Genomic DNA, 24,025 nt, shown 5'->3' on the forward strand with positions numbered 1-24,025 from the left:
TAGCGGCTGCTGAAGATTGTGATGGGTGTTTCAAACAATTAACACTCCCTCCCAATTCACCAATGAAATATATATGCTCCACTCAGCTCCAGTTCACAAAAGAAATCTATTTTCACTGCCAAGACAAAGGAAGGACAACACAAGCCCTCACCTGGTCTCAACATTTTCCTTGTTTTTAGGGAGGGACCTGTGGCTGTGGATTCTCGTCCTGCCTGCCTGCGAATGCATCTTCATTCAGCACTGCCATCCAAATTTCTGACATACCTATCCAACCCATTTCTCTTGCCATTGTTTTGAACATTATATTAACACACTCATCCCCTTAGCTTGGTCAATGCTGAGAGTGATGAATTAAGGAACAGCTTCAGAACCCCTTACTATATATAGATGTTCGCCAAATGAAGGCTAGAGGGAAAACTGCTAGATTTGAACACAATTTGGGTCCTGCTACTTGACTCCCTCCCTTCTTTTAATTTGCTCATATAAAATATAGAGGAATGTGACTGGAAGAATCTTTCATTCCATTTGTTGAAAACTACTTTGATCTGGATCTAATTCCTTTCTTGGCTGGCTATGTTTGGACAGTGGTTCCAACCATCAGGTACAAAACCAAGCACAATTTGCATTCATTTTCTGTCTTCAATAATCACAAAATGACTGCATCGATCATTCTCCAGCCTAGCTCCTAATTTCCTAAAGGTAATGTAGGGCTGGATCTGCATCAGAAAGGCAACATTATATTAATGGCCTGTTTAATCATGTTGTAAATCTTGTCTGTCTGAGGATCAAGATACAAATAATACTTACTTGAAGCCTGCCATCTTTTCTTGAATGACTGCAATGGACCCAGCAGCAAAGGGCATAATTCATGTGCTTTGAGTTCCTAGCTTCCAGTTGTATACCCATCTTAATTCAGCACATGGAGTCTGACATTATGCATCAGTTTCAGAGGAAAATATGAGTGCTTTTGTTATTATGAGATGTATTGTCATTAGTCCTGTAGACCACCAGAATCTTGACAACTCTTTTACCCTTAACCAAATATCTTCAAATAATCAAATCTTTTGCACTTTTTATGTATTCGTTCACAAATCTGGGGGATCCATTAGTGCAAAAAACCGGGATCAAGTACAAATGATAGTGTTTAACAAACTGATCAAGTATTCTGCACTTCTGCCAGTAATCTCTCTCTTTTTTACAGTACATAATAATTCTTATATCACATTAGTCATTGCATACTCAAAATGTGGGAAACTCAGAGTTAGGGTTTTCTATGTTAGTGATTATCTCCGCGAAGACAACCAGAATCTTGACAACTTGGATTTCATTAAATTAACATAGAATCACCTAACTGCCTTCCATCTTCCCATTTTGTTTTGTTTTGAGTCATTTTTCTACACTTGTCCATATTTTCATTTTGTTTTCGTAAAATTGAAGTGAAAGTCTGGATCTGTGTGTTCAGCATAGTTATATATAGAACTAAGTCTGGAACACCTTCATATGGCATAAATGTAATTCATTAAGTTCTAAAAAGAAAGACTTACATGTCAGCAAGTGTTGATTTATATACTCATTCAAACTCCATGCTTTAATATACATGTGTGTACAGATATATTTGTTTCCCTAAAGCTACAAAATCTTTTATCCCCTAAACATGGGGATTGGATTAGTTGATGGCTAATGACTGAATATGTTGAGGAGGGAGACCCTGGTTTTGATCAAACGTCTGAAAAAGCACTCCAACTCTTGCTCAAGAACTTGAATGCTTGATTCCATCTCTCCCAGTTGATTCTGGACCTCCTCAACTTTTCCATTGTTATAAGTAACAAGTGTGTGCAGCAAAACTATAATCTTCTCAAATTTGTTGGTCTCAGCTTCTGATGATGTGGTTTTGGATTGCAGGAGCTTGGAGATCATCGACCAGCTACGCTGCCTTATTGAGTATTTATTGCCAAGAAATTAGACAGGAAAGACTCAAACATGGCTAGAGTGACTGATTCAACCTGCTTCTGCATGTTAATGACAGCCACTGTTTCATGGTTCTCCAAAATCACAACGTTTTCCTTGTTTTTTATGCTGCTCAAGGCTTTTAAGGACTTGTGGATAATTTTCTCTGCCTTCCTTGTGCTGGTCAGGTAGCCAGAGATGTCATCTGTGTCCCTTCTTCTGCGAATAGCTGAAAGAAGGTTTTGTAGATTCTGCTTTTCACTTACTAAGATATCTTTTGTGGTAGCACAGGCATTCAAAATCCTGAGATACACATCCAACAAATTATCAACCCATTTTTCTTGGCATTCCTGTGACATTGCGTGTTGAACATATGGTAACTGAAGCAGATCATCAATACAGTCATATAAGCTTCCAATGCTATTCATCCTGTTGGTCAGTGATGAAGAAGCAACTTCAGAACCCCTTAGAATAGTCAGGTGTTCATTAAACTGTGGGACAACAGGTTGAGGCCTAGAGGGAAAACTGCTAGAACGAGTATGTTTCTTGGTCTTTGATCTCAAAGGTGAAGGAGCCATTTTTCTTTTTGGAAGCAGCTTAAATTGGATGAACAAATTGGATCTTACTGCTTGAAACCCTTCATTTTGTGTTTGCTCAGACAGATATATAGGGAGGTGAGTGGAAGAATCTTTCAATTCATTCCTTGACAACTAGCAACATGACTTTGATCTGGATCTAACATCTTCCTTGGCTATGGTTGCGCAATGCTTCCTAACATCAGCTACGAAACAACCAACCTATTTGTTTAACCATAACATCATGTGGAACCAATATAAACTATTCCATTGACAATTTCCACTGATTTCCTTACTCCTATAATGACAAAATGATTTCACCGTTCTCCAGATTCTTGCATTTTCTTAAAGATAGTGTAGGGCAGATCTGCACTAGTAAGGCAGCATTAATGGCCTGTTTAATCATGTTGAAAATCTTGTCTGAGGCTCAAGATACAAGTAGCATTTTCATGATGCCATCTCATCTTGAATGGCTGCAATGGAGCCAATAAAGGACATAACCCACATGTGCTCTTGATCTCATTTTCCCTTTAAAAAAATTGAGTTCCTAGCTTAAAGTTGCATACATTTATTTATTGAGCGCATGGACTGACATTATTTTCAAAAATACACACGAGTGGTTTTGACAAACACTTCTCTGATAGAAATTTATCACTGCATAAATGCTTACAGGCTGCAGCTCACGTCGAGACAGTCTGGCAACAGTTGCAAACTTGGTCAGGTCATTTAAAAATTCAGAAATCTTGTTGGTGCTTCTTGTAGTATACTAGTAATTTGATGGTTAATTTCCGAAATGACTACAAAGTGCTCCTGGAACTGAAGACACTGCCATACTTGCATCATTATTGAAAACCAGAGATTCAATATTTGCGAACCTCCTCAACTTTGCCACTTTTGTGACTAACAACTTCATGCATCAAAACAATAACCTTCTCAAATTCATTGGTCTCAGCTTCTGATGATGTAGTTTTGGATTGCAGGAGCTTGGAGATGATTGACCAGCTAGCTACTCCACCTTGATTGAGTATTTATTGCCAAGAAAGAAGACAGCAAAGACTCAAGCATGTCCAGAGTGACTGATTCAATCTCCTTCAGCATGCTAGCTAATGACAGCCACTGTTTCATGGTTCTCCAAAATCTCGATGTTTTCCTTGCTTTTTATGCTCCTCAAGGCTTTTAAGGAGTTTTGTGGATAATCTTCTCTGATCTGCCTTCCTTGTGCTGGTCAGGTAGCCAGAGATGTCATCTGTGTCCCTTCTTCTGAAAGAAGGTTTTGTAGATTCTGCTTTTCATTCACCAAGACAGACATCTTTTGTGGTAGCTAGCACAAGCTAAGCATCCAAAATCCTGAGAAACCAACCCATTTCTGTTGGCATTCTTAGCTTGTGACATTGCTTGTTGAATATATGTGCGGTAACTGTAGCAAATCATCCACACAGTCGTATAATTAAGCTCTCAATGCTACTAATCTTGTTGGCCAGTGATGAAGGAGCAGCTTCAGAAGCCTTTAGTACAGACAGGTGTTCATCAAACTGTGGCACAAAAGGATGAGGCCTAGATCAGAGATCGAGTTTGTTACTTATCTTGCTTTGAATGAGTATTTGATCTGTTAGTTGCTTGCCAAGAAAAAAGATAGCAAAGACTCAAACATGGGTAGATGAGAGATTTGATCATCATGCTAATGACAGTCACTCTGTTTCATGGTTCTCCGAGGCCGATCACAACATAGGGCATAGGCATAGACAGAGCTTGTTGCTTTGTGTCATGAGTGGATTGGATGGTAGGTATATTAATATAATGTTGAGGATGGATGGGTGATCTTAACTGGCGGCATGCATGAAAGGAAATTTGAGCGTTAGTTATGGGTCTGTTTTATGTAATTTCGACCATGTGTACGTACGGTACGTAGTTTCTTATATATGGTTAATTTTGCAACAGTACGTTACGTTAGTGGTGGAACAGCTAGCTACGCCGCATCTCATCTGATCTAAAAGACTAGCTAGCTAATAGCTACACAAGAAATTAAATACTACTGCATTGATATCTGAATTACAATGGAATTAGTGTAAGTATATCCGGCCGGTAATGAGTGAGTAGTATATGTAAACGTAACCTCATCAACTCATCCTAGAGGCCGGCCGGGATGGGAGGACAAACAAAGTGACATACAGATACAGTACCTACCCTCTAGCAATTAAGCAAGCAAGTTATCTATCTATCTGCAAATGTATAGTATGTATGCTTCATTTGAAATTAAAACAAATTAAGATGGATCGGTTCGGAGTTGAACCCCTGGACTGGCTTGCTCTTAGCTTCAATTCCTCCCTCAGCAATCAGCATGCATGGTTGGTTATATTTCTCTACTTGTTATACATACACAAATTTGGAAAAAGCTAATTAATTTAAGGAACAAAAAAAACAGTAGCTAGTGCGGTGGTGGCATGCGGGCAAATGATGGAATTGAAATTGGACTAGAAATTGTGAAGATTGGGGGGTAAAGGAGTGAGAGCTATCAAGTCATTAAGAAGGCAAGGGCTACGGAGCTGAGCCCAGAAGGGATCTTGGAAGTGGGAGGCCCAGTAGTCTGACGACAATGACTTTGCAGCAGCTGGCAATTCAAGTTTAGTTGGGAGGAGGAGGGGTTTTACCTCCTCCCCACTTTGCAAGCTCAGCAGTAGTGACGATCCCGATGTGGTAATACTATTACTATTACTATTACTAGTAAGCTTGTCCTTGCTAAATTCACCTTCTGCTGCTGCTGCTTTCTCACCATCAACTGTCAACATGGTGCCTGTACTATACTCACCATCATCATCCTCCTCGTTGTTGTTGTTGTTGTTCATTGTGACTGTGAGGAAGCTTTGAGCCACCAAGTCATGATGATGATGATGATCACTACAGGAGAGAGTAGTATCGATGGTCATGAATGATGGAGAGGCATGTGTATTAATCTCATCTTCCATAGCAGCCCTCTGCTCCAACACCTTAATTGAGGTTGCCTTCCTGTATATTTTGCACAGCACAATGTTCTGCACCGTACCCATAATGCATATATATTAGTTAGTTATTAGCATCTACTGATCAATCAGTGCATTAAACAAGCTAAGCTAGGTAGGTACCTTGGCAGAGGATGGTGGTAGTAATGCATCGGGTAATCGGTATTCGTTCATGACCCAATCAGTCTTGCATCCGCGGGGTGCTCTGCCTTGATAGAACACCAATGTCTTCTTTAGTCCTATCATCCTGTTGGGGGGGTGTGATAAGCTAAAAATCTTCCTGTCTGAACCCGTGGCCTTCCAGAAACCCTTCTCAGTAGTCCTGTTTGGCCTCCCTCCACTGCCATGCCTTGTGTCCCTTGCTACGAAGAAGTACCATTCTCTCTCTCCAACATTATTTGCATGTCCTGCATATATATATGTTCAGATCAGTTCCAATTCACTATATTATTTAGGAGCTAGCTAGCTAGCTAGGTACACATACATACATACATACATACCTGGCAAGTCCCAAGGATCATAACGGTAAATGTTAAGACAACCGATGACGTTGTGGCGCAACTTCTTGCCCAAAACCATGTTTTTTAGGTAAAAATCAAGAAGCTCTTCTTCGGTGGGGTGAAACCGGAATCCGGGCAACTCCATCTCCAACCTTGATTCTTCCATATTAATATAAATTCTATGTGTAGTGCTCGCTCTAGTGCACCTAATATATATCTTAATTTAATGTGGCAGTGCTGGCTATATACATACGCATGTAGTAGTATAACTGTATATATAGAGGGAGAGGGGAGAGGGAGATGAATGCATCAGCATGAGAAAGACCAGGGGCCACAAGGATCGATTATTATTATTATTATAAATTATAAATATTGGGAAGACTTGGTAAAAGAAAAAAGACATGTAGGTCAAGGTCAGGGTCATTCATAGAATCATATGAATGAAGGAAGGAAGGAAGGACTTCCAAATTCCAATTCAATTTACGCGTTTATAGCAGGGGCCAGGGCTGAAGAATGAAGCTTACAAGTCTGTCTTGACTCCACTATTGACGTGGGATGGGACTTGGGAGAAAGAAAGGATGCGGAGAGGGCAGCTAAGGGCTTAATTAGTAATTACACTCTTCTTTCGTCTTTTCTTCTTTTGGCTTCACTCCTCTTTTTTCCAATCAATCACCATTTATACATACATACCCTTTCGATCTGTTTTCCACTCTACTTTTGATTCCTTCCTCCTCATCAAACTTTGAATTAGTCACACTCTATTTCTCCTACCACTATCTCTCATCTTCCTTCACCCCCACCCCCTTTTTAACTCATTATTATATTATTATTCAAAATATTAAATTTAATACGAAAACACTCTCCAACTTAGCTTTAACTTGCAAACAAAAGAATATAATGAATTTTTTATGCTTAAATTCGAGCTTTCCTCTATCTCAAGTCTCAACTTATTTTCATTATTGATGAAGTATTATGAGCTTGGCCTTGGACCTCCCCAAGGCGTCGAGCGCTACCTCCAACGTGCATTCGACGTGGGACCTCTAAGGTGCCAAGCTTAGGACTCGACCTTGGGCCCAAGTTTGGTCGGGTCTGCTCCACCGAATTGATTTGCTCCAAGCGCATTTATAGTATATCTATCACCAGTACCCCATTCTCTGAGAGTATTTTTACTCAACGGCCTTTATTAACACGATGCTATCCCGTTTTACGTGCCTCATGTTTGCTCCTTAGCTTTTGCCTTATGCAAATAAGGCATACATCGCTCTGCACCACCACTATCATGCCATTAACTCTGGCTGCCTTTGAGGTGCATGCTCCATACGAGTGTTCCATACTTTGCTATACCTGGGCTCCAAGAGCTTCTGCTTCCCACTCTGCCTGGGCCGACCTCAAAGGTTTGGGCTCCTATCCTCGACCGGGCTCGAGAACTTGAACACTCAACTTAGCCTTGAGCACCAATCACTACCTCAAGCTCCAACTTTCGCATTGATCGAGCTCGAGAATTTGAGCTCCAAATTTTACCCCAGCCAAGGTCGAGAGCATAAGCTCCGCGCCTTGGGTTGAGCTCCTCGTCTTTAGCTCCTCACCTTGAGCTCTAACTTTCACTCTGATCGAGTTCGAGAACTTGAGCTTCTAACTTTACCTTAGCCAAGTTTGAGAACATGAGCTCCGATCCTCGGATTGAGCTCCTTGCGTTGAACCCCTTAGCTTGAGCTCCAAACTCTATGTTGGCCGAGGCTAGTTTAATTGGAGAGGTCAGACCTTACTCGGTTTAATGTCATGGAGTAAAAAAAAAAATCTTTGGATTCAAATTTAATCGAGTCTGCTCCATCGGGTTGATTTGTTCCAAGCATATTTATAAAATGAGTAACACTTGTATGAGACCATCTCACGAGTTTTAATTCGTGAGATGGATCGAATCTTTAACCTGATTAGTCAAAGACCCAACTCGTCTCATGAATTGAGACCTGTGAAACGATCTCACACAAATTTTTATCATATAAAATATCTATCATAAAGATTGACACATAACAAAATGGTGTTAACTTTTTAGTTTTTACACCTTAAATCCTGAATCTATGATCTATCCATCATCACACACACAACTAACAGCAAATTGACAGCCAGCCAGCCAAATCCGCGTAAATGTACTGTTTGTTTTACTTTCCGAAGACCAATATTGAAAATGAGAACTTTACAATTTTAAATACAAATAAATAAAAGAGTTAATTACTAAAGTGATCCCTTGATTATAATAAAATTATTAATTTAGTCATTGACTATTTTTTTGACCAATTAAGTCCCTCAACTTTAACAATCTTAACTAATTCGGTATTTCGTTTGTTTTGCTGTTAGACATCTGCTAACTTGGGACCAAATTGATAATTTTGCTATAGTCAACGAACCATTTCAATAATTAACTTTTCAAAAAAAGTGGTGCATGACTGTATGTGATGACCGAAATAGTCTCTTGACTATAGCAAAGTTACCAACTTGGTCTCGAGTTAACGGATGTCTAACGACAAAACAAACGGGGGATTAAATTGATTAAGATTTTTAAAGTTGAGAGACTTAATTGATCAAAAAAATAGTCAAGGATCAAATCGAAAATTCCGCTATAGTCAAGGGACCATTTCGATAATTAACTCTAAATAAAAAAAATTATAAATAATTAAAGATTGACTTCCAAAGTCTTCTATTTTTGTCCTCAACATCAATTATATTTGCTTTTAATTTCACATTATTTCTTATTATATAAACTAAATTTGATCAATATGATATTTTTTGCCTGTTTATTTATTTCTCATCAATCAACTTTGGTTATAATAATTTCCTTTTTGAAAAACACATTATTATTATTATTATTATTATTATTATTATTATTATACGATTTGGGCTTTACTTCATAGGGTGATTGGAGTCTGGATTCTTGAAGTAGAGGAGAGGTGTGGATTTGGGCTTAAGGAATTGAGGGGTACAGGTTGGGTCCAATGCGCTCATAAAGGATGAGGGTGTAAATTGGGCTAAGAACCAGTAGAGGATAATGTGGGTTGTGCTTAAGGAGCTGAGGTGTACAGGTTGAGCCCAATGGGCTTATCAAGGATGAGGGTGTGAATTGGGCTACGAATAAAAATTTAGGGGGTTAGTGTGCAAAAGATTGGAGTAAAAGGGTAAAAAATGTGAAGGGGCAAGAGATTTGGGTCAAAACAGGAAGAAGTGAGAAGTTTGGGGATGCAAAGGAATGCAGAAATGCAGGGAGTTTAAGGTGCAAAAAGCCCATGATTTATTTGCGGGCTCATGTAAGATTTTAATTTGTGATTTTGGTGTGACAAAAAAAAACTTTAAAAAACCAATGCTCACTCATCTTGGACACGAGAATCAAACATCCATTCAAATATAACTTCATTAGAAACTGTTATTGCGATTCAAATTGAAATATTATTCTATAACTATTATTTAAGTTTATTGTAAAATGTGCAATAATACATAAAGTATATTCTTTGTGCACATATATATGGGTAAAAGTTAAAAGGTGATGGGTATGAATGGTGTTGTCGAAGTTAATTTTGTAAAGTAAATAAAGGTAGAATAAAAATTAAGATGTCCAATCATCGTGGTCACATGGAGAGCAACCTTCTTGAGCAATGTCAGTGATTTGCAAAGCCGCATCATATATGACTCCGTTTTTCCAATCGGCAGGCATTACATTCTTAGCCCAATACCATTTGCCGTCGTACCCTGCGGTGACAACAAATCGGAATTGCAAAGCCCCGCTAGGAACTCTGCTCGTGTCCCAAATAGCTCCATGATTTCTGCTCATAAAGTTCCAGTTTGAGGACCCTACCTGCACAAATAAAATAACAAGGCCCCAGCATTAATTAAAATCTAGCTATAATTAATAATATATATATATGTATATATATATATTACGGAGTATAAGGAACTGTGGGCTGTGGGTGGTCGGTCCATTACAGTACCTGAGCAACGTCAACAGCAACAATTTCAGTCTGACCACCTTGGTACAGGAATTTGATTGCAAGGTAATTAGGTTTCTGGCTTGTTTCTTCGACAAAGACCGCCAAATTCTTGGTTTTATAATTACAAGGCACCCTGCACCATACCGGCAACCCAATCATGTGACGACTGTCATTTCCATTTTATTATAAACTTAATATATAGTACTAAAGCATGCGGGCCGGAATTCGACCGTTAACAAATTCAATATGCCTGACAACCGTGTCTACCGGACCATTATTCATTTGGATCCAACAACATTTTAAAGTTCAAATCAACAATCAAGACTAAGAGCCTAACAAACAACAAACACAACGCGCCAAAAGTGTCTTCAATTATTGATAGGGTGGTTGTGGTTGTGGTTCTAACCAACTGGAAACCACTCCAAATAGTAAGAAATCAACTTGGACTAATTATAAACTGGCATGTCATGAATGCAAACTTGGTGACTTGTACCTACGTACGCAGTATTTCACTACTTGTCTTCACTGTATTATTGTCCAATTTAGTATAGTATTTGTATAAATAAATACCTTTTATAGTCGACATCAACAATGCCAAGCTTGAGGAGGTCTTGATCCTTGCCCTGAGTAGCCATGGCTCTGAAAGCTCTGCTGCTGATGACAAAATCTGTTTGGTTATTAGTGTTGAGATCAGTAACGATGACGGTGGTCCCTTGCTTAGTACACAGATTTGGGTCCTTGCATCTCATCTGTGGATTTATTATCAAATTAAAAACTGATTGATGATTAGTAATTAGATAAGAAAAAGGAAGAGAGAGGGGGGACCTGAAAACATGCACCGCAACCATCACCATCCTTGTATAGGGTAGGGACTGCGGCAGCAAGATGTCCTCCGTTGAAAGCAATAGCCATGGAGCCATATCCGCAAGCGCCAGCTGCAACCATAATATATAATTAATGATTGATGAGATTAAGAAAAGTAAAAGGATGATGATACGTACACTGGAGGACGGAAGCTTTGGAAAAGAAAGAGACTTTGGTTTGGTGGACGCAGCGATCGCAAGCGGATGCAGAGGAGATGAGGATGCTGCTCACAAGAAAGCAGAGCCAGAGATGACGATCAGGAGGAGCCATTATATATATTGTTCAACCCGGCCCTTAGCTTTGAATTGGAGATGGAGCTAGAAATCAGGGGGAGAAGATATAATATGTGGTCGATCTTGATCTTGATCTTGAGAGAAGTACATACAATACAAGAGAGTGGAGGAGTGTATGTGTGTATATATATAAGATTTTAAAAAAAAAACAAAAACAGAAACGATAGATGGTGGTAGTGTGATGGAGAAAACGCGGCTGAGGCTGAAGAAAGTAAGAAACCGAGTAGTATATAGATAGGGGCGGTATACTATACTATACAGAGGGAGCCCGGGAGGGAGTGTGTATGTATGTGCGCGTCCAAATCTGACGCCGCCCTATTGCTATTCTTCCTTTATTTACAGCTGGAGACAGAGGAACAGAGATGGATCCAGAGACGACGTCGCAAGCACTCTTATGCATGCCCCATTCCCATTCCCATTTATTATTTCATTGGGCGTCTGCCTTTTTTTACTCTTCTACTTGTTCCCCACCATGCCACTGATTCCAGGCTCGAACCCATCTCTTCCGTATGAGGGTGTGTTACTAGACCACAAATTTTTGACATTAATTTTATTATTTAGTTAATAGAAAATAAATTATTGAGAGTATTAATTTTATTGTTTGGTTAGCTTTAAAATGATAAAAAATAATGAGTATAAAATTAATATGCTTCAACACATAAATAATGATAACATAAGTAATAGTACTTAATAAAGTTTTATGAAGGTAATAGTCATGTCACGTTATTTTTTCTTCCCAATCTCATTAAAAAAAAAAAATACTATGGAGAAACTAATAATTTGTCTTTTTCAAATTTGAGAAATTTTACTTTCAAAGAAAAATAAATTCCATAAACCAAACAACAAAAAATAATATTTTACTTAACCTTTTGAAAATCAACTTCCTTAAAAAATATTTCACTTTTCATGCCATAAGTGTTACTGGGATAAGTTTGTGTTTAATCACTTGATATGAACTAAAACATCTCATATTTCACTTTTCAAGAGTTAATAAAATTTTGGGACTAACTCTAATAAAAATTTAACTTGGTAACTACAAAATTAAAAATTCTATTCTTCGTTGGAGTTCTTTATTAGTTTTTTTTTTTTTTTTTTGTTGGAGCCAATTAGTAACAATTTTGACAAGTTTATTTTTTGATCATTTGTCAGTTATAAGACCAATTTCACCTATAACGCACATTTGAAAAATGATTACAAATTTTCTCTCATTATTAAATAAATTTTTAATATGGAGTGCGACCGAAGAGTATAATTGATACGGAGTATTTATTTATTTAATCATGTTCACTAATTGCAGAATCCACGACAAACACTAATCTATGGCTTGCTTATGTGTGTCCACCAATACAAAAAATATATAATAAGATAAGATCAAGTTTGACGCAGATAAGGACGGTCCACGTATTAGGTAATATTAGTACGTGTACAAAAATTGAATGATGTTATTGTTGATAAGGGCCAGGGGTGGCAATTTTCAAAGGACGGAGAGGGGGATGGGGGGTCCTCCAGTGTCCTTAAGTACTGATTAAGCGCACTAAGAAGGAATTTAGTGGCTTGTGGTTGGGCAACGGCAACCCTTACCTTTTTAGAGTTTGGTTTTGGAATCAGAGCCCTTCTTTACTGGCCCAACCCAAACATTACTTGCGGAAATGCTTCCAACTAAGCTCCAACCAAAGCGCACAAATTCTGTATTTACTTTGTGTGTTGAACGCGTAAAAGTTATTAGCAAATAGCAACCAAACCGCATTATCTTTCCCAACTTACTAAGGCACAAAGAGTTAACAAATACCACCACTGAAGCTCAAACACACTCCCTTCCACATGGGAGTGTACCCTTCCACATAAGAGTGTACACCGGATGCCGCTTGACCACGAGGTCTTTGACAAACTGCATTATCATGTTGCTAATTGCTTCTTGTCATTAATAATCAATTCCCCAACTCCGTTAGTGGTCGGCCCCATTGCATTTCCATTCATTATGACTAATCATTTTGTTAGGATTTATTTCACTTTCTCACTAAGCTTGTAATTAGGAGTTAGCAGCATTTTGTCCCTCCCCACCTCCAAATGCTGTTAATCATTTCACTAAAATTAATCTCTTTTTATATTATATCGAATCTAATAAATCCATCAACTACTTTAAATGAAAATCCAAGAAATTTTTACATTCTCATTCTATGAGTGTAAGGCTATAAGCCCCTACATCATCAAGTTGAAACCAAGTTTTCCAGAATTAGTCATATGAACGTGTATTTGGTAGCTGATGGAATTGAGAAAGGTACGGGGTGATAATACATTTATACTTAATTCAATAAGGATCTTGTAAATATAGAAAGATTACAAATTGGTGTTTTTCAACCCGTAACCGTCCAGACATTGATGGCATTGACAATTGTTACATATATAATATATTTGGCAATATTAAGGGGTAAACGGCAAATTATGTTGTGGACCCAGGTCCACCTTGCAAGGTGGACTTGAGTCCAAAACTACGTCGTTTTTGTCTTTTTTTTTTTTTTTTTGAATTAGTAAACATATTGCTAAATATAGAGTTGTCAAAAAATGTGTGAATGTAGATGTTTCAAAATGTGAATGTATAGTATAGAAATCGTGAATGTAGCTAGATTTATGATTGTGTGAATGTAGAGTTGCCCAGAAATGTGTGAATATGGAGTATAGAAATCGTGAATGTAGAGTTATGCATGTGTGAATCTGTAATAGAGTTAAGAAGTTCTAACAACTTGTAGCCCTGTAATGTGTGAATGTGGAGTTCTCAAGTTGTGAATGTGGAATATAGGACCTGTGAATATAGAGTTTTGAATGTGTGAATGTAGAGTATAGTGTATGTGAATGTAGAGTATAGTTACTAAACATATAATCCTGTAATGTGTGAATGTGGAGTTTACAAATTGTGTATGTATAGTATAGTGTATGTGAACGTAGACCCAGGTCCACCTTGCACGGTGGACCTGAGTCCACGGCATAACAATTGGGGATAAACAGTGCCATTATATTGATTTGGGCCACGGCAGTTTTTCGGACAAGGACATTATACTGCTCTTAGACTTAAATTGTGGGCTTGTTTCAACGCGGGGGGAGCCCAGCTTTGTTTCAGTAAAATAACCCTTAATTTCACGGTTGTTAACTTATTATGCCATGAATTTTGGTCCACCTTACAAGATAGAGTCCGAGTTCATGTTCACAATTTTAAAATTTTATATTCACAATTACAGAATTTTATATTCACAATTTTCTAACTCTATATTCAACAGTATAACATAATTTTTGAATCTATATAACAAAATTGTGAATATAAATTTCAAAAATTATAAATATTAAGTAATATAATTTTGTATATTGAGATATAAAATTGTGACCTGGGTCCACCTCCATGGCATAATTTGCCTTACTTTCATTCCCCGTTGATATTCTTAGCCATCTGTTTTGATAACGATGGGATTGAATAATTCAATATAGCTAATCCTCTTATATTTATTAGATTAGAAAGAACCAAAACTTGGGCGGCTAAGGCTAACAACATAAAACGTGCACATCCTTTGTACCAAACTTTAATCCCTTAGCTTGAATTAAACGCCTGCTACAAATTAATTAAATCTATTTGATCAACCCGATTATTTAAGATTATATATATATATATATTACAAACTAGCAAAGAAACAATTATACGCAATTATATAATTTCAACTACCTATAAACTATCAATCAATTCTTTAAAGTTCATGTGATTTGACTACAAAATTTGCAATAATACTCATGCAATAATACAAATATGAGATATTTTGGCCCTGTTTAGTAAATAATCAGCCTATTAGCCAATTTTGGCTTATTTGACCACTATTAATTGGTAAATAATAAGTTTTTTGTAACTCCAAAATGCTAAAATTCAAAAGGCTACTCAAAGCAGTCTTTTCAATTAGCTTTTTGAGAAAATAAATTATACCAAACAGCCATCAGGTAACAGCTAATTTATCAAACAACTTTCTACAATCATCCAATATTATCAACAAATCATACCTTCTAACCCAAACAGCCAACCCAACCAGCTAACAACCATTTACCAAACAGGACCTTTATCTCAAACTATTATCCACTATCACCTCCGTTGTGTGGGATGGCCATTTTCTCAATAATATTATTTCCACAAGGAGTAATACTACACATACTTTCATTTTATACTTCATTTCTTACCTCAGCTTAGGTGTCATATTTTGATTCATCTAGAAAAATTAGTGGGCCACAACTTATATTATTTTATTTATTTTCTATAAATCAAATTATGACACGTGGGCGTGAATTTTACTCCATGGGAGTACATGTATCATTTTCTTTCAACAAGTGGGATGTATAATATCTACAGTAAGGACGGTCCATAAAGGTTGCTGTATGCCCTGTATACATGCCAGAAACAAATGGTATGAAAATGAAATTGTTTCAAGATTGGTGTGCTTTAATTAATTTTATATGCATGCATGTATTAAAATATGTACGCATGTATGCATATTGGAATTTACAAAACGTACGGTTTGAAACATACTGTATCGAACTCATCAACTTTGTTGAATTAAAAAGAGTCCATTTGAAAATTTGCAAAAATAAATTTCCGAACTCATTTTTTAAATTCTTTACCGTGTTGGGGTATTTTAGAAAAATAAAGTTAAATGAAAACATTCATATTGATCAACATAAAAAAAGGTTATATTTGACAAAAAAATGTATTCCAGGTTTATTAATCGGAAGGCATACATTTTCTGGATTCTTTAATTTCCATCTCTTTTCTCTCTCTTCTTTTAAAAGTTAGTTTTCGAATTGTTATTAATATTACCACCAGTCCACCACAATCACTATTGTCACCAATACCAACACCACCATATCACAACACAACCACAATATAACCACCACCATGACACGACTACAACCACCGCACTAGGCATTACCACCACCAATGCCAACACCACTATCATACCACACAACCATCACCACTACCACTACCACCAACACGTACAACCATCATCACCACTACCACCAACACCAACACCATCTCCACAACTACTACCACACCACCACCATCACCACTCCCACCACACCGAACCACCATCACCATTACCACATATTATTATTATTATTATTATTATTATTATTATTATTACTATAACAAATGATATGTTCATTTTCAAAAAAATGGAAAAGATAGAAAAATGTAATTTTTAAACTTTTAGCCAAACAAAAAAAGATATTTTTTTTTACATTTAACAAAACACCAGAAAATTAAAATATTTTCCAAAAAAAAAAAAGATTCATTTACTGGAAAACATTTTTCAGGTTTCCAAATGGACCCTAAAATTAATTGTGTGTTTGGTTTAAACATGGGAATCGAAATTGGAATGAGAATCAATCAAATACTTGGTAATTGGAATGTTTTCAAAAAAAAAAAAGACTTGATAATTGGAATGGATTTTGCAGGTGAATATAGTTTGCATGTTTGGTAGTAATATAAGGTGGAATTGAATAATTACTAATATTACTTTTTGGTTATTTACCACTCTATAATTGGTATAAAAGTTTTTAAAATACAAAAAAAAAAAAAAGGGGCAATTGACCTTAAGCGTAGTGATGAAGTGGATAGGCAATGCAATGAAGAAGTTAATGAAGTGAAGAGAGATAAGACTGAATTAATGAAATGATGCATTATTTAAATTAGATAATGAGTTTTATAATTATAGTGATAATCAAATTTTATACTATTTTAAAAAGTTGTCAACTAATTAAATAATTTGTAAGACTTTAATTCTCATTCAATTCAATTCCTTATGTCTAACCACATTATATTACGAAACACACCCTAAATGATTAGGTAGCTAGCAGTTGAAATTTAATTTGTTTCAGACAGAATATAATATAATGAAGTAGTCGGTAAAATGTTTGTATTCCTTCCTTGGAGGTAGGTAGTTCATAGTTGATATAGGCCAGCCCGTTTAAATAAAAGTCAATAAGATAAATGGGGATAAATCAATTTTTAGTTAAGGATTGGTGATTGTTCAAAAAAAAAAAGTTAAGGATTGGTGACGACGAAAATCTCGAAAAGTAGGCTAACACATACATTACAGTAGAACTCATGGCCAGGTTGGTTAATGTAATGTAATATAATATAATTATGAGCGAGCAGCCAATTTTGTCAAAACTAATAAATGGTATACACACAACTGCTATACTTTGGTCAACTTAGTTACACTATCATATTTAATTAATTAATTAATTGTTGAATGCTACTGATTTATTTATTTTTTCAATTCCTCAACTGTTTGTGTATATGCAAGCACAATAAATACTCCTCCATCTCCGTTATGAGCCTAATCCACGCAACATAAAAAATTTATAAATAAGCAAGCCCGCATCGGATCCAGTGGTGTGTGGTGAGTGAAAATGGGTGAGTCGTCGGATGAGGTTTGGTCTGCTCCCATAACGCCTAGAGTGCCGACATCGGTAGCTCCGACGCCGCCCATAGTATCATGTCCTCCGTCGCAGTACCACTCGCCGTCGATGTCTAGATCACCGCTGTTGACGATGGGGGATCATCCTAGGGGAGCAGCCAGTGCGCCGTTCAGAACCCCAAAGTCGCGAACGCCACGCTTCATTACTCCTCTCATAACTCCGTTGGGAAGCCCGCTGAGGAAGGCTCTTAAAATGACGAAGCTGGACCCCCAAGATGCATGGCTCCCTATCACCCAGTCAAGAAACGGAAACGCTTATTATGCTGCCTTTCACACTTTGTGCTCTGGAATTGGTATTCAAGCTCTTGTTCTTCCTGTTGCCTTTACCGTTCTCGGCTGGTAGGTATTAGCTAGTTTGGGTATTATATTTATATATAATAAATAATATTAATTACTGACTTATAATTTATATGCATGCAGGGCATGGGGAATCATCTGCTTAACAGTAGCGTTTATATGGCAGCTGTACACACTATACGTAATGGTTCAACTCCATGAGAACGTGGAATCTGAAGTTCGATACTGCAGATACATGCAGTTAGCTAACGCAACCTTTGGTGAAAGATTGGCAAAACTGTTTGCGGCATTCCCAATCATGTATCTATCAGCAGGTACGTGCACAACTCTCATCATCATCGGAGGCTCAACCTCCAAGATGCTTTACCAGACGCTGTGCGGAGCCACGTGTACCTCCAAACCATTAACAAACGTGGAATGGTACTTGGTTTTTACGTGCGCCGCCGTCCTCCTCTCTCAGCTCCCAAACTTGAACTCCATTGCCGGAGTGTCCCTGCTTGGTTCTCTTACCGCCATTGCATACTGTACTCTCATATGGGCTGTCTCCGTGGCCGAGGGTAGGCTCCCCAACGTCTCCTATGATCCCCTCAGGAAAGGCAAACAGATCGAAAGGATTTTCGACGTTCTCAATGCTCTTGGTATCATAGCTTTTGCCTTTAGAGGCCACAATCTCGTACTCGAGATACAGGTACATACGCTAATTATATTTTTTTTAATTAATTCATTCATAAATTTAATTTGTCTTATTCTACCTATATATGTACATATATAACAATAGTCTAGTCTAGTCTAGTAGTTATGAATTAATTGGGTTGTTGAACCCTACGTGATAAAATAGACCAGAGTGGGTTGGCGGAGCTGTTAGCTAGGTGTCGACTGCAAATTGGAAAAATGGAATCAACCGGTCAAAGACTTTGACGTTTGAAATTTCCAATTGTTAGTTGTTAAATCTGTCGTCGTCGACTGATCCAGCCAGCCGAATATATAGAAAACAAGCTAGGTAGCCGTTGAATGGATGGGGAATAAATAATAATAATAAACTTATCCTTAGAATGATATATGTAAACACGTACTGGATTCACACTACACTACACTTGGTTGATTTTTACGTTATTATATATACTACATATTCCTAGCAAAACAGTAAACTGAATGGATTCACACTACACTAGACTGACACATGATTGATTTTTACGTTATATTGCAGGCAACGATGCCTTCAGATGAAAAACATCCGTCGCGAGTACCGATGTGGAGGGGCGTGAAGTTTGCATACGTACTTGTAGCAGCGTGTTTGTTTCCTCTGGCGATAGGCGGCTACTGGGCTTACGGTCAGCTCATCCCTGCAAACGGTGGGATGTTAACAGCGCTTTACGCATTCCACAGCCAAGACGTAGCCAGGGGTGTACTAGGCCTCATCAGTTGTTGCGTTATAATTAACGCCGTAAGCTCCTTCCAAATCTACGGAATGCCCATGTTCGACGACATTGAATCCATCTACACCACCAAGTGTAAGAAGGAATGTCCCTGGTGGCTCCGAGCCTTCATTCGGACTTTCTTCGCCTTCGTCTGCTTCTTTATTGCCGTCGCCATTCCCTTCTTGGCCAGCTTTGCTGGTCTCATCGGAGGAATCGCACTGCCCGTCACTTTTGCTTATCCATGTTTCATGTGGCTTAAGGTCAAGAAACCTAAGACCTATAGTCCTATGTGGTGGATGAACTGGGCACTGGGTCTCGTGGGGATGCTTCTTAGCGTACTCCTCATTGCCGCTGGTCTTTATGTTGTCATTGACACGGGTGTTAATATTAGTTTCTTTAAGCCCTAGCTACGCTACTTTAATTTTCTTAATTGCCTGCAGCCACCTTTATTAATATATTATTCTTTTTAAACTTTGATTGATACATACAATTAAGTGTAATACAAGGGTTTGGTTGTATGACTGAAATAATAAAGTAATTTCATCAATTTATTACAGTATGTATTATAAATGCATGCATTCCATCATATCAATTCTAATTTCATCTATTTTTCTTTAATAACCCAAATGGGGCAACAAGGGCTAATATATTGTCACTTTTCATCCCAACCAACACTGCCACTCCGCAATTTGAAAGAGAGAAAAAAAAATGACATTATATATTTAATAAAATCTCATGTCTTCTTAACTACTTTAAAGTGAATCTACATTTTACAACAAAAAGTGAATACCAGGATCCTAGCCATTAAAAGCTAAGACTGGGACACAATAAGAAATTTGAAGCATATATATATGCCAGCCTATCTAGTGCATTCAATGATAAATACAAGATCCAGGTATTGTCATGTTCATTGGCTTGCCCACATGGTTCCCCCTAAGAGTAACTTGGCACAAAATGTTGTTGTAAAATTTGGACTTAACCAGCCTCCCCAGAATATAGGCCCTTGACCTTATAACAAATGTTAGATTCAGTGGCACTGACACACCACCACTGTGGTCTTTTGCATCGTTCAGTATTGGTACTGCACCATAAACTGGAATCTGATTTCCTTCAACTACTGCCACCAACACCCTCTTACTCTTCCTCGGCTGGTAAAACTTTTTCATCTGCTTTACACATCATGAGGATTTCCTAATCAACTTCATTAACATATATATGAATTGAATTGTAGAAGAGAAGATATATATAGTTACAGGCAAGCTAAGCATTTAAATATAGATGAACTTTAGTATAGGAGAAGATACATGTATGTATGTATGTAGATGCGATTTGGGCCGGGGATTACAAAACAAGAAAACTGAAAAAAATTGAAATTTTAACTACATGCCCATCTTTACTTCTGAAAGTCGTGAAACTACTGTGAGAGAGAGAGAGAGGTACAATGGAAAATGATTAATAATCAGTAAAAGTAGGGAGATGCTATCCCATTCTATCTTCAAAACACACACAAACTCAGCCCATCAAAATTAAACAGGCAATCTTTGGTACGTGTTTGAGGGAGTAGCAACTACCCATTTCCAAATCATATATAGAGATCAAACTGATGATATGTTCACTAAAAAACTATTAAGCCAGGCGACTTCAATTCATTTCTTCAATTTACAGTAGCTTTCTTCTCAATGCAACCAGGTCTAACAAGTCAAACTGACAAATCAATATCCCTTCTCAGCATCTCTTCTTCTACATATGCCAAGATTAACCCCAAAACTTGTTTTTTTGTATCCCATCCATCCCTTTCACCTCTTGTTTTAAAAGAGTATTTCTTCATTTCATTTTATAACCCTTTCAGCCTATTTTTGTTTTCTGGGGGGGCTGTTACTCTGCCAGTGGTGAGATTTATGGGATTTGCTTTCCAAAAAATCATCTCATTTAATTTAATTTAATTTAATTTAATATAACAAACATGGAGCCACTCACTCACTAGTCACTACAATATATCCATAATATAATATTGAAACTGTTCTCCCATTCAGTTTGAAATCAAGAAAAAGGGGGAAAGCACATAAAGACAACAGCTTTCATGTTAGAGGGAAAAGTTATTTAATTGGTGGAGTTTGTAGCATACTTCCTAGGGCTAGGAGTAGGAAATATGGTTTTTATGTCCCCTCCCTCCTACTTGATGCTGGTAGGTGGAATATAATGTAGTAATGTGCAGGGTTCTGGGGAATTTTAAAAATAAAACCCCATTCTTTCAAATGTGGGTCCAACAATTCAGTTGAAGTAGTGGAGCACAGCACAGCCATGATTGACTGAGTACATTAATGTCTTCCTACAATCCTACAGTCATTTGCAGACCCCTGACAATCACGCATATCAAAACAAAGGTAATACTCCTCCTACCTTGGAAAACATGCTTCCTCAGCCTTAGCTTGTACAGTTCTAAACTAAATATGCAATCTTGAGAGGTAACTATTATTGTAATTAGCATGAAAAGCACACTAAGCTAGCTACTAATAATCAATTGAGACTGAAAAATTGGAATTTATTATGAGTTATATGGGAAAAACTTACGTGACCAGAAGCAATCTTGAGCTTGTAATAGTATAGTTCAATAGGGGTAGCGGTAACATGTACACCAAAAAAGGTTGCAGGGTTGCGATAAAAGATCTTGACAGTAGAATTCAAGGTAAGCATGTCCGTTTGCACCCCAGTTCCATCAATTCCAGCTTGAACGTTAAAATGTTCAAATTTCATGCTCTGTCACCATTACCATTAACGTTTGTTAATTGATTGCACTGATAAAATATACGTATATATGCAGTCTGACAAAAACACGGACGGGACGGATACATAATTGTACTCAACAGGGACGGTTCAGTTCCGATTTCCGAATACCAAACCAGCGAGTCAACTCAGTATAGCGGAGTGAAAATGCGTACGCACACATATCAAAGAAAAAGGAAGCATGGCAGTGAAGTGAAGTGTAAAGTTTGCGAGTCACGTGACCACCAAAATAGTGAGTCTACTCGGATTAAAGACCTAACTCGGACTTTACAATTTTCCGCAGCAGAGTCGAGAACTGAAGTAGGAGTTTAAGGTGACGGAAAATTATAAAAGAAAAAAAAAATTAACGTAATAAGAAGGAAATTCAATGAAATTAACTGTTTCGAACTAAAAATGCAATATAACAAGGAAGAAAGCACTTGTCTTGGAGCATTTTATAGTGCAAAATGGTGACTTAATTAATCATGGTGGATGATGCATGAGCTAGAGAGTATAAACAAATGTATGAGGAGAAATGAATTTAAAAAGGAAAAAAAAAAACCTTGACGAAGACTGTGGGTTTGTAAGGCGTGCTGGCGGCCCAGAGGATGAGCGAAAAAATGGAGAAGAGGAGGACGAAAGAGAAGAGAAAGCAGAGGACGTAAAACTTGAAGGTGTAATAGGGGTCGTGGAGCTGCTCGTCTTGATCGTCGTCTTCTTGGGGTTGTAGGTGGTTGGAGGCGGCAGGGAGGCGCTTCCAAGGAGCTGGATTTCTAGTGATTTTGAGAGAGGCGGAGAATCTGGAAGTGGAAGACTCACGGGAGTGGTGAATGGGGGAACAGTGATACTGATACTGGTAGTTACGGGGCGAGCCGCAAGGACTGGAGCCGTAAGACATCTTCTCAAGGTCATGATGGGATGGGCTCTGGACGTAGTAGAGCGCACGGCGGGGAGATCGGGGCGGCGAGGAAGCGTCAAGGCTTGTCACCTCGGAGTCCGATTTCGCATGCATAGCCGGAACCCCCATTTTCATCTTCTCCTGTGCCTGTGTGAGACTGCACTGCACTGGGAGTAGATGCCTAAATGGATTGGATTTATTTATATTTCTATTTACTCCACTCCGAACGAGGTTCTGCTTCTGCCTCTGCCTCTGCTGAGGTTTTCTTTCTTTCTTTCTTTCTTATTTATTTATTTAAAAGTAATAGCTTGTTATTTTGATCACGACAAGTCGACAATGTGACATACGATGATATGTTAACATATAGATCTCCGTGGAAGAAATAGCTCAAGGGGATGTGTGCGTTTTTTCTGGGATTAGGATGCTTTAATTAGGTACGTTACCAACCACAAGGTATGTTTATTAAATGGAATTTACAATTCGCAATGCTCCATACCATATTAATCAAATGTTTATTTATTACCATAATCATTATAAGAATTTCATCCTTTGCTCCCAAAATTCATTTATTGTATGTATAAGAATTTGCTTATAATTATACATACATCCAAATTCTTCGACAACTCTTGCCATCTATATTTCAATACCTTTTTAGTGATAACGTCCAAACTATAATCTGACCCTAAATTGCCTTGTTAGGATCTCAATAAAAAATGGGGCAATGAAGCAGGCCGGGCCCAACTAACTCAAAGCTCGAATCCCCTTTTGGGCATGCCAAGTTCTGGTTGCCCAATACGATTAGATTAAGCTGGATTTATTTATGCAATTCTTCTCTTTTCAAGATGAAATGGCATTTTAAAAATCATTTATATATACTTTTTTATGTTGATTTGAGTTGCAAACTTGTAACTGCACCAATTTTGTAATTCGTACAAAAGGCTGCAGTAGCTATTATTTTTAATTTTTATTTTTTTGATTCTTTATTTAT

The 24,025-nt window shown here is 37.6% G+C and overlaps 5 protein-coding genes across 6 annotated transcripts; 1 reads left to right on the forward strand and 4 right to left on the reverse strand.

Annotated features, from left to right (window-relative positions):
* Positions 1-1,934: 1,934 nt before the first annotated feature.
* On the reverse strand, positions 1,935-2,525 carry LOC116028914. Its single transcript, XM_031270770.1, has one exon. The coding sequence runs from the start codon at positions 2,523-2,525 to the stop codon at positions 1,935-1,937; it is 591 nt and encodes a 196-aa protein (XP_031126630.1).
* A 2,008-nt stretch (positions 2,526-4,533) lies between these two features.
* LOC116030264 (NAC domain-containing protein 22) lies at positions 4,534-6,286 on the reverse strand. 2 transcript variants are annotated; one of them, XM_031272457.1, is made up of 4 exons: positions 6,019-6,286; positions 5,642-5,925; positions 5,269-5,551; positions 4,534-4,882 (listed from the first exon to the last, which is right to left on the reverse strand). In XM_031272457.1, exons 1-4 carry the CDS (start codon positions 6,182-6,184, stop codon positions 4,776-4,778), a joined length of 840 nt encoding a protein of 279 aa, XP_031128317.1. In that variant the 5' UTR covers positions 6,185-6,286; the 3' UTR covers positions 4,534-4,775. The 2 variants fall into 2 exon arrangements, with proteins under 2 accessions (XP_031128317.1, XP_031128316.1); XM_031272456.1 differs by having other exon boundaries at positions 4,534-5,551; positions 6,019-6,279.
* Positions 6,287-9,398: 3,112 nt separating this feature from the next.
* On the reverse strand, positions 9,399-11,444 carry LOC116029340 (expansin-like A2). The gene is made up of 5 exons (XM_031271293.1): positions 10,997-11,444; positions 10,821-10,930; positions 10,566-10,744; positions 9,996-10,128; positions 9,399-9,862 (listed from the first exon to the last, which is right to left on the reverse strand). Exons 1-5 carry the CDS (start codon positions 11,127-11,129, stop codon positions 9,614-9,616), a joined length of 804 nt encoding a protein of 267 aa, XP_031127153.1. The 5' UTR covers positions 11,130-11,444; the 3' UTR covers positions 9,399-9,613.
* A 6,066-nt stretch (positions 11,445-17,510) lies between these two features.
* Positions 17,511-19,946, forward strand: LOC116029339 (lysine histidine transporter-like 8). The gene is made up of 3 exons (XM_031271292.1): positions 17,511-18,000; positions 18,082-18,646; positions 19,166-19,946. The coding sequence occupies exons 1-3, from the start codon at positions 17,594-17,596 to the stop codon at positions 19,781-19,783; spliced, it is 1,590 nt and encodes a 529-aa protein (XP_031127152.1). The 5' UTR covers positions 17,511-17,593; the 3' UTR covers positions 19,784-19,946.
* Positions 19,947-20,097: 151 nt separating this feature from the next.
* Positions 20,098-23,273, reverse strand: LOC116030653. The gene is made up of 3 exons (XM_031272964.1): positions 22,702-23,273; positions 21,948-22,133; positions 20,098-20,542 (listed from the first exon to the last, which is right to left on the reverse strand). The coding sequence occupies exons 1-3, from the start codon at positions 23,170-23,172 to the stop codon at positions 20,249-20,251; spliced, it is 951 nt and encodes a 316-aa protein (XP_031128824.1). The 5' UTR covers positions 23,173-23,273; the 3' UTR covers positions 20,098-20,248.
* Positions 23,274-24,025: the final 752 nt, after the last annotated feature.

This window comes from Ipomoea triloba, chromosome 9 (assembly GCF_003576645.1).
Source record: "Ipomoea triloba cultivar NCNSP0323 chromosome 9, ASM357664v1".
In the NCBI taxonomy this organism is placed as follows: Eukaryota; Viridiplantae; Streptophyta; class Magnoliopsida; order Solanales; family Convolvulaceae; genus Ipomoea; species Ipomoea triloba.

Bases quoted from the DNA above. Each gene is read 5' to 3' on its own strand.
- LOC116028914 (XM_031270770.1), bottom strand. From the start codon at position 2,525: ATGGCTCCTTCACCTTTGAGATCAAAGACCAAGAAACATACTCGTTCT.
- LOC116029339 (XM_031271292.1), top strand. From the start codon at position 17,594: ATGGGTGAGTCGTCGGATGAGGTTTGGTCTGCTCCCATAACGCCTAGA. The intron at 18,001-18,081 runs GTAGGTATTAGC...ATATGCATGCAG, and splicing joins GCCTTTACCGTTCTCGGCTG to GGCATGGGGAATCATCTGCT. The intron at 18,647-19,165 runs GTACATACGCTA...GTTATATTGCAG, and splicing joins ATCTCGTACTCGAGATACAG to GCAACGATGCCTTCAGATGA.
- LOC116030653 (XM_031272964.1), bottom strand. From the start codon at position 23,172: ATGAAAATGGGGGTTCCGGCTATGCATGCGAAATCGGACTCCGAGGTG. The intron at 22,134-22,701 runs GTTTTTTTTTTT...TAATGGTGACAG, and splicing joins AACCCACAGTCTTCGTCAAG to AGCATGAAATTTGAACATTT. The intron at 20,543-21,947 runs GTAAGTTTTTCC...TGTGTAAAGCAG, and splicing joins TCAAGATTGCTTCTGGTCAC to ATGAAAAAGTTTTACCAGCC.
- LOC116029340 (XM_031271293.1), bottom strand. From the start codon at position 11,129: ATGGCTCCTCCTGATCGTCATCTCTGGCTCTGCTTTCTTGTGAGCAGC. The intron at 10,129-10,565 runs GTATTTATTTAT...GGTATGGTGCAG, and splicing joins GTTGATGTCGACTATAAAAG to GGTGCCTTGTAATTATAAAA. The intron at 9,863-9,995 runs GTACTGTAATGG...TTATTTGTGCAG, and splicing joins TTGCTGTTGACGTTGCTCAG to GTAGGGTCCTCAAACTGGAA.
- LOC116030264 (XM_031272456.1), bottom strand. From the start codon at position 6,184: ATGGAAGAATCAAGGTTGGAGATGGAGTTGCCCGGATTCCGGTTTCAC. The intron at 5,926-6,018 runs GTATGTATGTAT...ATATATATGCAG, and splicing joins TGATCCTTGGGACTTGCCAG to GACATGCAAATAATGTTGGA. The intron at 5,552-5,641 runs GTACCTACCTAG...GGTACGGTGCAG, and splicing joins TACCACCATCCTCTGCCAAG to AACATTGTGCTGTGCAAAAT.